General features: G+C 36.4%; 1 protein-coding gene across 3 annotated transcripts in view; it reads left to right on the top strand.

The window, feature by feature from the left end:
- LOC143239156 (protein spitz-like) overlaps nt 1-16,425 on the top strand; it is a 122,639-nt gene that overhangs the window by 31,367 nt on the left and 74,847 nt on the right. For 2 of the 3 annotated variants that reach the window (XM_076480011.1, XM_076480009.1), the window contains exon 2: nt 5,105-5,222. The exons of the other annotated variant lie outside the window; for it this stretch is intronic. In XM_076480011.1, coding sequence (XP_076336126.1) covers nt 5,105-5,222 — 118 coding nt within the window. The remainder of the gene's footprint in view (nt 1-5,104; nt 5,223-16,425) is intronic. 3 annotated transcript variants of the gene reach the window in all.

Genomic DNA, 16,425 nt, shown 5'->3' with positions numbered 1-16,425 from the left:
TTCTCATCGAGTTTCAGTAGTTATATGGAGCCCGGCATTGCCAAGTTATAAGGCGTGCAACTCGTAATCCGAAGGTCGCGGTTCGCATCCCCGACGCGCCAAACATGCTCGCCCTTTCAGCCGTGGGGGCGTTATAATGTGACGGTCAATCCCACTATTCGTTGGTAAAATAGTAGCCCAAGAGTTGGCGGTGGGTGGTGATGACTAGCTGCCTTCCCTCTAGTCTTACACTGCAAAATTAGGGACGGCTAGCACAGATAGCCCTCGAATAGCTTTGTGCGAAATTAAAAAAACAAAACAAACACTAGTTATAAAAAACACCTATAGTCCTCATCAGGTGTCAATAGTTATATAAAAAGTCTCTAGTTTTCATCGGAGACCAGTAATTGTATAACAACACGTTTTGTTCACATCGGTCAACAGTAGTTATGTAAAAACATTAAGTCCTCATTGGGCAATAGTAGTATAGAAATACTAATAGTCCTCATCGGGCAACGGTAGATATATGAAAACACGTATTGTCCTCATTGGGCAACAGTAGTTATATAAAAACACACATGGTCCTCATTGGGCGACAACAGTGATATAAAAACACTTATTGTCCTCTTCGGGCAACAGTAGTTGTATCAAAACAACTCTAGACCTCTTCGGGCAACAGTAGTTATATAAAAACTCCTATAGTTCTCATCAGGCAACAGTCGTTATATAAAAACACGTATTTTCCTCATCGAACAACAGTAGTTGTAGAAAAACACTTATTGTTCTCATCGAGCAACAGTAATCATATAAAAACACGTTTTGTTCTCAACGGGCAACAATAGTTATATAAAATGTTGTATAGTTCTGATCGGGCAACAGTGTTTATATAAATATATTTATAATTTTTGTCGGGCAACAGTGTTTATACAAATATATTTATAATTTTCGTCGGACAACAGTATTTATATAAAGATACTTATAGTACTCATCGGGCAACAATAGCTATATAGAAACACCTATAGTCCTTATCAGGCAACAGTAATCATATGAAAATACTTATAGTTTTCATCGAGCAACAGTAGTTGTATAAAAACATTTAGTGCTCATTGGGCAACAATAGTGGTATAAAAACAAGTATTGTCTTCCTCGGGCAGCATTAGTCATATAAAAACTTATAATTGTCATCGAGCAACAGTATTTATATAAAAACACCTATTGTTCTCATCGAGCAATAGTAGTCATATAAAAACATGTTTGCCCGGCATGGCCAAGCGTGTTAAGGCGTGCGACTCGTAATCTGAGGGTCGCGCCAAACATGCTCGCCCTTTCAGCCATGGGGGCGTTATAATGTGACGATCAATCCCACTATTAGTTGGTAAAAGAGTAACCCAACAGTTGGCGGTGGGTGGTGATGACTAGCTGCCTTCCCTCTAGTCTTACACTCCTAAATTAGGGACGGCTAGCACAGATAGCCCTCGAGTAGCTTTGTGCAAAAACAAACAAACAAAAACACGTTTTGTTCTCGACGGGCAATAATAGTTATATAAAATCTTGTATAGTTCTCGTCGGGCAACAGTAGTTATATAAAGACACATAGTTTTAATCGGAAAACAGTAGTTATTTAAAAAATTGTAGTTTACATCGGGCAAGAGTAGTTGTATAAAAACACCTATAGTTCTCATCGAGCAACACTACTTGTATAAAAAAAACACCTGTAGTTTTCATCGGGCAACAATACTTATATAAAAACAGTTATAGTATTCAAAGAGAATAATAGTTATATAAAACACAGTTTTCATTGGGTAAGAACAGTTATGTAAGAAGAGCTAGAAAATCAGACCATGATAGCCATGTTTAGTCAACTTGAAACCTGGACAACATTAACTACATTAGGATGTCTTGAAACTAATACAACGATAGCCATGTCAGGAGATCTTGAAACCCAGACAACAGTAGCCATGTTAGGAAATCGTGAAACCTAGATAATAGTAACCATGTTAGGATATGAAACTCAAACAACATTAACCATGTTAGGACATCTTGAAACTCAAACAACAGTCGCCATGTTAGGAGAACGTGAAACTCAGACAGTAGTAGCCATGTTAGATTTTGAAATCCAGCAACAGTAGCCACGTTAGGAGAACTTGAAACTCAGACAGTAGTAGCCATGTTAGATTTTGAAATTCAGCAACAGTAGCCACGTTAGGAAAACTTGAAACTCAGACAGTAGTAGCCATGTCAGATCTTGAAACCCAGACATCAGTCGCCATGTTAGGAGAACGTGAAACTCAGACATTAGTAGCCATGTTAGATTTTGAAACCCAGACATCAGTCGCTATGTTAGGAGAACGTGAAACTCAGACAGTAATAGCTATGTTAGATCTTGAAATCCAGCAACAGTAGCCACGTTAGGAGAACTTGAAAATTTTAAACAACCAACAGTTGTTGTGTTATGAAAGTTCATAACTGTGGTTCTGAGTTGTGGATCTCGTGTTATGTGTTTTAGTATATTCCTTAACTGTGGTTTTGAGTTTTGGACCTTGTGTTATGTGTTTAGTATGTTTTTTTTTTTTTAATTTTGTTAACACTTTCTGCTCCTTCTTCTGCACATGTGTTCACTGAGACAGAAACTGACTTGGATGTCAACACCTCATAAATAGTTTGTGTTATTATTAGAGGTGTATAATATAACACCGCCTTAACCACTGACACCTATTTTTTCTACTTGAATACACCTTATTTAAAAATAAATAATAAAAAATGAATCAGGTTAAAATCAGGTACGCTGTTTTCTTTATATTCTTGTTAACGTGTAAGGTTCGTCATAAGGGTAAGTGATAAAAGAAAAAAGTCGGTCAGACATGATTATCCGGCCATCTGGCCATGTATGTACAGGTGTTGAACTTTAAAAGGCCGGGCGTAGTTTCAGCGATACGCTTACCAAATTCTAAACAATTTGAAGAGCTTTCATTCATTGTTTACAGTCAAGCCAACCTGCTCTGTGTTACACTTGGTCAGCCCTCAGTGACGAGATCTACAGTGATCGCTGTTTTACAACTGTAATGTTTCTACGCCTTGTCCACAAGGACATTTTTTGTTCGATATTTTATTGTTCTCCCGTCACATACATGTCCTCAGTGTCTTGTATATGTAAAGGTATCGATGGGGACCATTTTTTACACTGTTTTTACTTTTTTTCCCGCAGTAGTTCACCGTCAAAAGGGTTTTAGGCACAAATAATTATCTCTAATGTTTTTGTACCACAGTTTTGTTTTTATATCCTTTCTTCCCTTAACCCAGACAGTAGTTGTACAGAGCTGTACGATTTGTATGAAAATTACTTTTAACTCTAATTTCCTTTGTTGCTAGTTTCTCTTAATAAAGGAACTCGGAGATGAGAAAATCGCGTTAACGGAATTCCTCACTTCGCCAGTTTGGAAGCTTTGAACGTGTTAGTTTTTGTTTCTCATACCAGTTGTCTAACTGCTCTGGTTCGAATCGTGTTCGGGGTGGTTCTGTGGTTGAACTTTGAACTCTGAAGTCGATGAACGTGTGCAATGTCACAAAATATTCTCCGAACGTTAAACTATGGATGTGTTATAAGAGTGACAGTGAATTTCTTAGCGCGGGCAGTTAGGGATAGGGTGCGCTGAGGACGTCTCTTTAATCGATAATTTAAATAAATAGCTGTCTCAGTAACTTCCATATTTCAGGCCCGGCATGACCAGGTGGGTCATACACAGGTTCGAATTCCTGTCGCACCAAACATGCTCGCCTTTTCAGTCGTAGGGGCGTTATAATGTACGGTCAATCCCACTATTCGTTGGTAAAAAAGTAGCTCAAGAGTTGGCGGTAGGTGGTGATGACTGGCTGCTTTCCCACTACAAAATTAGGGACAGCTATTACAGGTAGCCCTCGTGTAGCTTTGCGCGAAATTCAAAATCGGAAACAAATCCATATTTCAATCAGTTAAAGTTGAAGCAGTATCTTCGTTTTGATAGCGTTACAGTGTTATAGGTTTCGCTTTCATTTCCGAATCACGATAAATTTGAGCTTAAGATATCATTCACCAAATAACGTGTTTAAAATTAACAAGGAATCGATATAATATTACATACCGATTAAAACCGAAATTTAATGTAATTCTTAATTTCTTGTGATATTCAACGACAATAAGTAGATTATTACGTAAACAGGGGAATACCTTTCTGATGTCACATCCCAGCCATGAGTCATGAGTTAAGATTAAAATGTATACATACCGATTAGTAAGATAAAAATCTCACGAATATCTATTACGTTCTTTCACTTCCGTGATGATGACCTTATATGTGGTTACTGGGGTCCCCTAGTTCTGATATATTTCATGACTTTTTTATGTCATCTCCTAATGTCTTTTAATATCTTAGACAGACCACATTTTAGAGTTCTTCTAAACGATTCTTAACTGCCCTCATTGGTCTATTGGCACAGCGGTATTTCTGCTAACTTGCTACACTTGAAACCGGGTTTCGATACTCGTGCTGTACAGATATCCCATTGTGTAGATTTATGCTGAATTATAACCAACCAACCAGTTTTTGATTATTAGTAAGGGTTGATTGTTTTTACATCACTATATGCAGGTAAGGTGCGCTGGGGTAAGATAGATTTGAAACGAACATTACTGACTTATACCTAGAGATCTAGTTTGTTTGTTTTTTTAGTATCTGCGACCTTTATGGAATAGTTTACGCTGGAAGGTTCTATCAACTCAGTCTCCGTAATACACATGTTAAATAAATATTTGTTTTTACTTGTTTGATATTGCGCTTGTTTGCAATTCTTTGTAAAATACATGATCAAGTATATTAAAGTATGCTTTGATACACTTGAAATAATAATAATGATAGGTAACTTCTGCCCTACGCTGTGACGTCATTAATTTCTTGAAACAGGATTTTTAAAAATAAATATCTCAATTTTTGAAATTATGCGTTAATTTAAGGTAACCATAATTAATTTATGTGGAGTGATTAATACCAGTATAAATGCCCTCTAGTGGCACAGCCTGTTTATAACGTTAAAATCAGATTACTGTGGATAGAGCACAGATAGCTCATTATGTAGCTTTGTGATATTACAGATGGTTAAAACGTGGTGTCTCTTCTCTGACTACTATCTCGCTGGATATCAAATTCAGACACCCGCTACCCACTGGAAGAGCTGTCGTCCATTGTTTATTCCTGATTCCAGTAATAAAAGTAAGTTTTCAATTTGTCACAATGCTGTGATTTATTTTATTTTATATGCGTAGAATTTGGGTGAAAATTTTGGGTATTATCGTACCTTTACGTATTCTTTAGGTTTAGTTTTTATTAGTCAGTGAGGCACTGAACATGGCTATATACCATCTTTATCAACCCAGAGATCTCTCAAAGGTATCGTAATTCTATCACGTTTCACATGAAAACCAACCTCTTTCATGTGCCTACTTATAGTAAACACCCACCCCATCCCTTTTCACATGTCTATTTATATGTAATAATACCATCCCCATTTCTTTTATGTGCCTACTTATAGTAAACACCCACCCCATCCCTTTTCACATGTCTATTTATATGTAATAATACCATCCCCATTTCTTTTATGTGCCTACTTATATATATTAAACAATCACCCCATCCTTTTCACGTGGCTACGTATATATGTAATAAAAACCTATCCTCAATCATTTCATGTGCCCACTTATATAGACTCGTCAGTTTCTGTAGGGTCAGTATCTTTACTGTAGGTACCTGTGATTTGTTGGTGATAAATTTCAACAGTAAACAGACAGCAAACAAGCTACTTGTTTCAAACTAAAATATGCAAAACAAGTCAAATGTGTGTACAGAAATTAGTTACACTATTTGTTACTACAATTATATCCAGAGCTTTAATTAATTTTTTTCGTCAAAATTTACACATACGGATTCAGTTACTTTAATATGCTCTTTGACAAGACAAATTAATTACTACTACTCTGTTATTTGAATACAAGACTGTAATACTTCCTTTAAAATCACCTCTATAACTTTTGGTTACTGTAGTTGTATTCAGAGCTTTAAATCCACCAGTGGTACAGTGGTAAATCTTTGGATTTGTAACACTACAATCAGGGGTTTGATTACCTTTGGTGGACACAGCACATAGCCCGATGTGGCTTTGCTATAACAAAAAAATACACATACACCTAGATCTTTAAATAACTGTTTTCTTTCATCAAAGTCTACACAGGTGTTTTTAATTACTTTAGAACACTCTTTAACAAGACAAATTATTTTATTATATCTCTATTATTACGATATAAGCTATGAAAATCACTTTCTAAATCGCCATTATGTGCTTTTTATGGCTAAATTCACAATCACATAGGCTGTTTTCATTTTTGTTTCTTTACTTTGAGTGACTTACTTGCACAATATCTATATATAAAAACCCTTTAATATTAATATACTGAGATTATGGAGTTTCCAGGACATGACACAAGGGTATTGCAAACAAATAAATATGGATTATTTTACACCTGCAACAAGTCACACTCCCATGTTTGATAATAAAAGTTACTTGGTAGGGTTATTGTCAGTAAATGTAGTCATCAGATAGGCTGTAGATTGTAACAACATGGTGAGGCTCCAGAATCCTTTTGATGTAATATATTCAACTCGTTGTTTCTTTCAGGTGGCAACAGTTATGTTATTGGACCATTTAGTGGTGTAAACCATATCTCTAACCACTAACTTTACATTGTTAGTGTGGGCTGACTCAAGAAGCTATTTAGGCTAATTTGAGACCAGGTTGATATTCAAAAGGTTTTTAGGCTCCACCAATAAATTCTGATAGCTTTTGCTGAGCCAATATTCTCTTCTTACTATGCATTATGATCGTGAGTGTTACCATATTCAAGGTGTCTATGAACGTGATTAACTGGGTGTCTTATAAGAACATGACTGTAAATTGCATTACCCTAATGGTTATTCCACATTCTGGTGAAAAAGGTTTCTACTAACCTCCACCTCTTTTATCCAACCTGAACTTGGATCATATTGCTGACAGTTCTTGCAACCTTCTTTGCATCCATTCTGGATTATCTAAACAGTTTTATGTTGATTTTCAGGCTAGTGTTTGCTGATATACCCACATGTGCATTTGTAGCCTGATGAGCAGTAGGTTGTTTCAAGAACTTCAGTAGTCATCAGAATGATGCAGATGAACCTCCAAGACAGGTCAATACATTGAACGGACAGCACTTATGGATGGTTTCAGTAAAATTTTCTTTAGCATCTAAATGAACTACTGTATTCTTCTTAGTTTCCTGATCATGTTCTCCAGCAAAACATGGAGAGCTTCTTATTTTCTTTAAATTATGATACGTTGTTGGCGTGATTTTTATTTTTATTTTGAAATATATATTCTATTATGCATTTATTACTTGGAAATATTCAAAGAAAGTGATGAAATTCAGCACCGCCTTCTTTGTGCTATTGTTATTGTACATTTATTCCGGAGTCACTAACATTAATATCAATGGTGAATACCTCAAACTGGGAATTTAATCGTTAAGAAACACAACATTGGCCTAAAGTAAATATCCACATAAAATGGATATTAATTTACACATTCTCACAATGTACCAAGGGAATTACAGTTATGTTAATATTAGTCTGAATCTTTATAGCTTAAGCTGAAGAGTCTCTTCATATAAGTTACTGAACGCTAGATCACCGAAAAAGTGTAGATTTTAACACTGATGCCTATGTGAGGTCAGCTATTTCAGTCGTTCAAGGATAGAGGGTAGACTTATTAGAAAAAAATCTGTTATTTATGGACTTTTGCCACCAAGCTTAAGATAATGACTCTCAGAAGCAAATTGAACATTTCTTGTTTTCCAATATGTTTAATTACTGTATTGTTCCTCAACAAGGTAAGGGTGTTCGTGTGGGTCATATTACTTATTTATTTTAAAATTCTTTGTTGTACACCGAGGTACATTTCCTCTTTGTAGTGGCTACTATAGACAGATATGCACTCGAGAATTAGATGGTTTTAATTACTAGATGCTTCATTCTGTATAGTGGCTGTCATGAAGAACCATATAGCATCAGTGAACTGGGTGATTTTGAATAACTAAATGTTTCCTTCTGTGTAGGGACTGTCATGGACGACCAAGTAGCATCAAAGAACTGGATGGTTTTGAATTACTAGATGCTTCCTTCTGTATAGTGACTGTCTTAGAAAACCATGTAGCATCAGAGAACTGGATGGTTTTGAATTACTAGATGCTTTCTTCTGTAAGTGGCTGTTATGGACAAGCATGCAGTATCCGTGAACTTGATGGTTTTCGGGTACTGACATGCTTTCTTATATATAATGGCTATCATAGATGATATGCAGCATCAGTGAATTGGATGGTTTAAAGTTCCTGGTTGCTTAGGATAGCTTCCAGCATTGCTATATAATGAGTACTATCCAAAGTTGGATGTTTAGCCCTGTCCAAAAAAGTTGGCTTACTTTGGAAGTACTTTTATGTGGTAAATTTTGTGTTCAGAAAAAGTCACCTTTCGATGATGAAATCTAAAGCTGTAGGTATCTAAGATTAAGAGAATTAGTTTCATACGGCTGTTACCAACTGGTATGACACTCCTTTTGTCAAGTTTGAGGTTTTCATGGCCTTGGTCATTGTATCGCTATAAGAATAATTTTATTGAAACTCTAACGATGTCCGATTTTAATTTAATAGTGTTGTAATATAACTTTATAAAATACTACAAAATTGTATCGTTAACTTCTCTCTTTCCCCTGCCTATTCTTTCAAGCTTTAGATAAATTCTCAGTTCAGTTCAGCTGTTTACTAAATATTTACATAGCTTACTTCAAGCCCAAGTTTACATCGGTATGTTAAAAACAGTTGATGAAGTGAAGAATAGGCAACATGCTGTCAAACTTGGGTGAGCAACAAAGTTTTTATTCGTTTTCTAGATTCACAACCCTGTTGAATTTTTTGTAAAATGTTATTGTTACAAACCAATTTTAGAACATCTTCCATTCGTTAGTAATTGTTGAAGGTTTGGCTGGAAGCTGTTGAGGACTGGATTAACATCTACTTATTCCACCCAACAGATGTATTAAAATCTAAGTTTCTGGAATTCGTGTGTTCGTTAAATTCGTCTGAGTATATATTACTGACTTCAAATTTACTTCTATATTGACTTGATCTTTGTCATCAATTATTGCCTGTACCACACTATCCCTCTAAATCTAGATATCTGCCATCCTAATGTAGTTAGCTACAAGAACTATGGTTGGTAGTGCTTTTTGTATTTTCTGTACCACTGCTATTACAAATGTTTGCCCATTTCTGCTCTGTGGTGCTCAATATGTTCCTTAGTACATTGGTAAGGGCTTCATTTCTTTGATTATTTCCATTCGCTGTCTTCGACTCCAATGATTGATCAAGTCTTGATGCGCAGTCGCTAGTCTGAATGTAACTTTAAAAAAACAGTAACTGCAGTGCCACCCCAGCTACTCTTCTCGCTATGATTGACCAATATGTGGGAGAAGGACTTGTAGTTAGCAGATGGACACAGTACCCAACTTCTCAAGTGGTAACAGTGTGACTGGTTATTGCTCGTATCCACCTTATGTAGAATCAAGTCAGAATCATGCAGGTAGTGATGTGTAACAGTTCTATTTTACACACATCCATTACCTTCTCTGTACAGTCTGCTCGCTTTTCGGTTTCATTCGGCCATTTGGGGTCATTTTTTCATATGGTATGCCGTTTGAGTAATTGTCTCCTATTAAGTTGTCAAGTTTACCACATATAATAAACGATTTTTTGAGAAACCTATTTGATGTTCTACTCTTGTTTACTAATCAAAGATTTTGCTATTCAAGGCTCATCATGTCTCGTGTATCAGTTGTTTTTTACGTGTTTATATGACTGGGTGAGTTTGCAGATACAGAACGATACCATCCCAAGTTATTCCATGATTGGATGGGTGAATAAGTATGGGAAGATACCAACTCAAGTTATTCCATGATTGGATGGGTGAATAAGTATGGGAAGATACCAGTTCAAGTTATTCGATGTTTGGATGGGTGAATAAGTATGGGAAGATACCAACCCAAGTTATTCGATGATTGGATGGGTGAATAAGTATGGGAAGATACCAACCTAAGTTATTCCATGATTGGATGGGTGAATAAGTATGGAAAGATACCAACCCAAGTTATTCCATGATTGGATGGGTGAATAAATATGGAAAGATACCAATTCAAGTTATTCCATGATTGGATGGGTGAATAAATATGGGAAGATACCAATTCAAGTTATTCCATGATTGGATGGGTGAATAAGTATGGGAAGATACCAATTCAAGATATTCCTGATTGGGTTCAATTAGCATCTACAGCAAAATGCCAACTCAAAATATTCCTAACTGGGTGGATTTGGAGATACAGGAAGGAACAAATCCAAGATATTTCTGACTGGATCAGCTAGCAGATACAGGAAGATACAAAACCAAGAGATTCATAACTGGATCAGTCAGCATATACAGGAAGATACCAATTCAAAATATTCCTGACTAGATCAGTTTGCAGAAACAGGAAGATGCCAACCCAAGATATTCCTGATTGGGTGGATTAGCAGATAGATGCAGGAAGGTACAAATCCAAGATATTCCTGACTCGATCAGTTAACAGGTGCAGGAATATACCAGGCTAAGATATTAATGACTGGATCATTTAGCAGATACGGAAAGATAGCAGCCCAATTTAATCTCTAATTGGTTGTTTGAGCTTCCCCTTTACACGTTTCTTGTCTTCTCTAAGGTCTCCAGAACCTTAAGTAATCTGTCTCAGTTCAGTTCAGTCTATTTTGTTGCTGGGGAAGGCCGTAGTCTGCCTCGGTCCAGTTTACTCTGTTTGGTTGCTGGGGAAGGCCGTAGTCTGCCTCGGTCAAGTTCAGTTTGTTTTGTTGCCACGGAAGGCCCTAACCTGTCTCAGTTCAAGTCAGTCTATTTTGTTTATGGGGAGCAATAACAATTCCTTTCTGTTAGAGTTGTTCATCTTCTGCATCTTATCAGAGGGCACTGTCGCCGAGTCCCTAGTGTGTTATGCTCTTCAGTTCAGCCCTTGTAAGTTTTGCCCTGACGCCACGATCAATACTTTTACAAGCTGGTGTAATTCATTGTATTTATTTTTATCTCGAAACTTCTCGAACTCCATCACCATCCTTATCAGCATTTTATAAATCATATCCAACTTAACCTTGATATTCTTAGAATTTATAGGCAACGTTTCCAAATTAAATGGTCAATGTTCTGTAAAATATGGTCACAACCCTTAAATAGTTCTTCACTAAACCTAGCTAATTTTTGTTATTTCGGAAGGGAACAGATGTGTCATTTCACAAAAAATAATTTTGTGAACTTATCTTTAAACTGTACAACACAGTTTATTGTATTGCTTATATCTGTAATGTAGATACACGTACATTGTTTAAATCTAGAATGGGTAAACTTGATATATGATTATTCGTCCACTCATACTCATGTTGAAGTTTAATTAATTCTGTTATTAACCACTTATATCAGGGGTCACCAAACATTTTTCACAAGGTGCCAGTTTACTCGGAGAATGAAAAGCGCGGGATCATTATGTTCAATACTCATAAGCTTAACACTAAGTTTAGGATGCCACATTAGTCATGTGGGAGTAGCATGCAATACACACATATAATAAAAAACAAACAGAAATACAACCAACATTTTTATTTACCAAAAGGTTATCAAAGAAGGTGACATTCACAAAAACAATTGTCACATCGCACATAGTGAGTACATATCTGAATTTCACTAAGCCGCAAACAACTTAGTGAGATTTATGAAATTAGCGTTTGGCTTTCAAAATATCTTTAATGTTCGGTTTTGAATTGCTGCATCCAATCATTAAAATTGCTTTCAAATGTTCATCAGTCAACCTTGATCGATGAACCGACTTCACATACTTCATTTTTGAAAATTCTAGTTTACAGACATAAGTTGTTCCGAACACTGATGCCATACCGGATGCGAACTGCTTCAGCTTTGGAAAATCATCTTTAGGTATGCAGCTGTAAAATTCAATAAGTTGCCTCTCTGTGATTTGCTTTCAACAAGTCATTTCCTTGCAAATCGATGACCTCCAGCTGAAGTTCTACTGGCACGTCATCAATGACACAATCAAAAGGATTCTCAAAAAGGAGAATGTCACTTTCGATTCTGTCGAGATCCGAAAATCTCTCTAAAAATGTTTATTTAAATCACCAATAATCTTTTTCTGAAACTCCAGGTTGACATCTTCTGTGATTCCAGCATGAAACTCATTGAAACACTGAAAATAAGAGAGGTTTCCTCCTTCCAAATGTGCTTCAAACAATGGCAGCTTTCTCCGAAATCCTTTAATGATTCTATGGAGATCACAGGCAAGGTTATTCTTCCCCTGAAGTTTCAAGTTCAATTCATTCATGTGGGATGTGATATCAACCAAAAATGACAACTTTGACAACCAGGTTGGGTCCGACAGAAGTGGATCAGCTCTATATTTCCCGATAAGAAATATATCTATTTCTCTTCTCAGCTTATAAAAACGAGACAAGACTTTACCACAGCTGAGCCACCTCACCGCCGTGTGATAAGACAAGTCACAGAAATCCGAATAAATTTCTTCAAGAAACGCCTTAAACTGGCGATGATTAAGTGCATGACCCCGAATGAAGTTCACTGCAGAAATGACTGGTTTCAGTACGCAAGAAATATCTAAGTCTTTTCCACAGAGTGCTTGCTGATGTATGATGCAGTGTATAAACAGAGCACTTGGGAGTTGAAGATCTTCCAACTGTTTCCTGATCAGCCCCACCAGACCCTTCTTTACTCCAGCCATGTTTATTCCTCCATCAACTGTTACACCTCTAAGCTGATTCCAATGAAGGTTATAGTCTTGCAAAGTTTTATGCAGTTCCATGAAAATATCTTCTCCAGTTGTTCTTCCGTACATGCTGCAAACTGATGCCAACTCTTCCGTTATCTGAAAGTCCAAATTAACTCCACGAATCAACACGAGAAGTTGTGACGTACTCGAGTGATCAGTAGACTCATCCAGTGCCAGAGAATACCATAGGGAGTTTCTAGCTTTTTGGCGTATCTGTAATGCGATGTTCTCTCCAAGTTCTTCTGCTCTCCGTACAACTGAAGTTGCTGAAAGGCTGATATATTCAAATAAATTTGCTTTTTCTGGACACAGCTCATTTGCTGCTTCCATCATACACTCTTTGATGAAGTTGCCGTTAGTAAAAGGTATTCCTCGCTCTGCCATCCTATGCATTATTTTGTAACGAGTAACAGATTCATTTTCAGCAAACTTTCTCGTGAAGAGATTCTTTTAAGATTCAAAAACACGTTTCATGGATTCAAATTTCTCAGAACGGAACTTTTCTGAAAATTTCAAATATGTTGATAGATGTTTTGTTTCATAGTGACGCCGAAGATTGTACTCTTTCAAAACGGCAACACTTTCAGTGCATATCACACAAGTAGCTTTCTGGCTTTTTGTTTCCACAAAGAAGTACTTTTCTCCCCATTCTTTATTGAAAGCACGACACTCAGAGTCCACTTTTCTTCTTTTAAAAGCAGCCATAACGATGGGTGAAAAACAAAAAACAGGATCTGAATATGGAAAACACAGAACGCTGTGAGAAAAGTATTGTACTGGTCCAAGAACGCACAAAAAAAAAAAAAATACTGAAACTTACGTTTGCCACGACACTTACCTGAGAACGAGTTACGCATTACCCGACTACTAAGAGAAATGAGCTTGCTGAAGCGGTAACCTTAGGCCGCTGAATTTACAAGAAGAGTCGATAGGACGAGGGTTAAGTCTGTACTTGTTTTCGAAATCCTAATGGTTTCATAGATACGTGTCTCGATATGAATAAACGGGCAGCAAGGACGAAAGAATTTTCCTATTGGTTAAAAATGCATGTGACAGCCTTGTTTCTTTTTATCATAACGTCTTGTGTTTGCCAGCTTAAAGCGACCATCGGTGTGATTTATTTTATGACAGTCGGACATTTGATGAAGTGTCACTTTTTATTTCCAAGCGGCTTGCTGCTGGCGGGCCGGACAAAATGATCTCGAGGGCAGTAGTTTGGTGACTTCTGACTTATATTAAGACTAGTTGGTGTATCATGTGAGTTCTCAACACCTTAATAATGGTTACAGTAGTCTATTGTTTACATATATTAAGACTACTTCTTGTGTCATGTAAATGCTCAACACCCTAATAACGGTTACAGTACTCTATTGTTCACTTATATTAAGACTATTTGGTGTATCTTGTGAATGGGGCCCGGCATGGCCGAGCGCGTTAAGTCGTGCGACTCGTAATCTGAGGGTCGCGGGTTTGCATCCGCGTCGCGCCAAACATGCTCGCCCTCCCAGCCGTGGGGGCGTTATAATGTGACGGTCAATCCCACTATTCGTTGGTAAAAGAGTAGCCCAAGAGTTGGCGGTGGGTGGTGATGACTAGCTGCCTTCCCTCTAGTCTTACACTGCAAAATTAGGGACGGCTAGCACAGATAGCCCTCGAGTAGCTTTGTACGAAATTCTAAAAAAACAAACAAATCTTGTGAATACTCAACATCCTAATAATGGTTACAGTAGTCTATTGTTCACTTATATTAAGACTATTTGGTTATCTTGTGAATACTTAACATCCTAATAATGGTTACAGTAGTCTATGGTTCACTTTCATTGCTTTTTATCACATTTGAATTTATTTACATTTTTATCAGGAAGGCGCGAGTTCATGTTCCTTCAGCTTTACTTCAACTAAAAGTTTTTCACTGTGTCATCTTGCTGGATGTAACTTCTAGTTCCAGAGCTTTCACTGCTAAGTAAATGATGTCATGCTATGTCTAGTATTTGAGGGTAGGAATGATATTACATCATCTTAGCTTCATGGGTTCAATATCCAAAAGAGTACTGAAGTATTTTGGCATAAAATGTTTTTGATTGTTATCACTTTACGTTTCACTGTTTCTCTGTAATAAGAAATTGTGGTTAATTTTGTATGATACATGTCTGTTTTATAGTCATTGTTATGGTAAGTGACAATATGATAGATTAATTAAAAATGCATATTCATTATTTCTTCTGAAGCTTTTGTTCTTCAAGGTGAGTTATTATGTTCCGTAATGTGTTTTGTTGAAGGCGAGTTGTTATGATTTCTATTGTTTGTTGTTGAAAGTGAGTTATTATGTTCTGCATTGTTTGTTATTGAAGGTGAATTATGATGTTATGTTGTGTTTGTTGCTGCATGTCAGTTTATTATTATCTCTATTGTTACTTGTTAAAGATCAGTGTGCTATGTTCTGTAGTGTTTGTTGTTGAAGGTATTATGATCTCTATTGTTTATTGTTGAAGGTCAGTTTATTATTATCTCTATTGTTTGTTGTTGAGGGTGAATTATTATGTTCTGTAGTGTTTGTTGTTAAGGTGACTTATCATATTCTGTATCGTTGTAGAAAGTCACTTTATTCTGTCATGTACTGTTTTTTGTTCAAGGTGAGTTATAATGTTCTGTAGTGTTTGTTGTTGAAGGTGAGTTTATTATGTTCTGTTGTGTTTGGTGTTGAAGGTCAGTTTATTATGTCCTATAGTGTTTGTTGTTGAAGGCCAGTTCATTGTGTTCTGTAGTGTTTGTTGTTGAAGGTCAATTTATTATTATCTCTATTGTTTCTTGTTGAAGGTGAGCTATCATATTCTGTAGTGTATGTTTCTCAAAGTCAGTTTATTATGATCTCTACTGTTGGTTGTTGAAGGTCAGTTTAGTATATTCTGTATTCTTTGTTGTTGAATGTGGGTTATTGTGGTCTGAATTGTTTGTTGTGGTAGGTGAGTTATTATGTTCTGTAGTATTTGTTGTTGAATATCAGTTTATTATTATTTATACCGTTGGTTGTTGAAGGTCAGTTTAGTATATTCTGTATTCTTTGTTGCTGAATGTGGGTTATTGTGGTCTGAATTATTTGTTGTGGTAGGTGAGTTATTATGTTCCGTAGTGTTTGTTGTTGAAGGTGAGTTATGATGTTCTCAATAAACAAGGTCAGTTTATTGTGTTCTGTATTGTTTGTTGTTGAAGGTGAGTTATTATGTTTAGTATTTTTTGTTGTTGAAGGTGAACTATCATGTTCTGTAGTGTATGTTTCTCAAAGTCAGTTTATTATTATTTATACCGTTGGTTGTTGAAGGTCAGTTTAGTATATTCTGTATTTTTTGTTGTTGAATGTGGGTTATTGTGGTCTGAATTGTTTGTTGTGGTAGGTGAGTTATTATGTTCTGTAGTATTTGTTGTTGAATGTCAGTTTATTGTGTTCTGTAG

The sequence above is a fragment of the Tachypleus tridentatus genome, chromosome 13 (genome assembly GCF_004210375.1).
Source record: "Tachypleus tridentatus isolate NWPU-2018 chromosome 13, ASM421037v1, whole genome shotgun sequence".
Lineage (NCBI taxonomy): Eukaryota > Metazoa > Arthropoda > Merostomata > Xiphosura > Limulidae > Tachypleus > Tachypleus tridentatus.
This window is presented reverse-complemented; position numbering and strand designations above follow the sequence as displayed.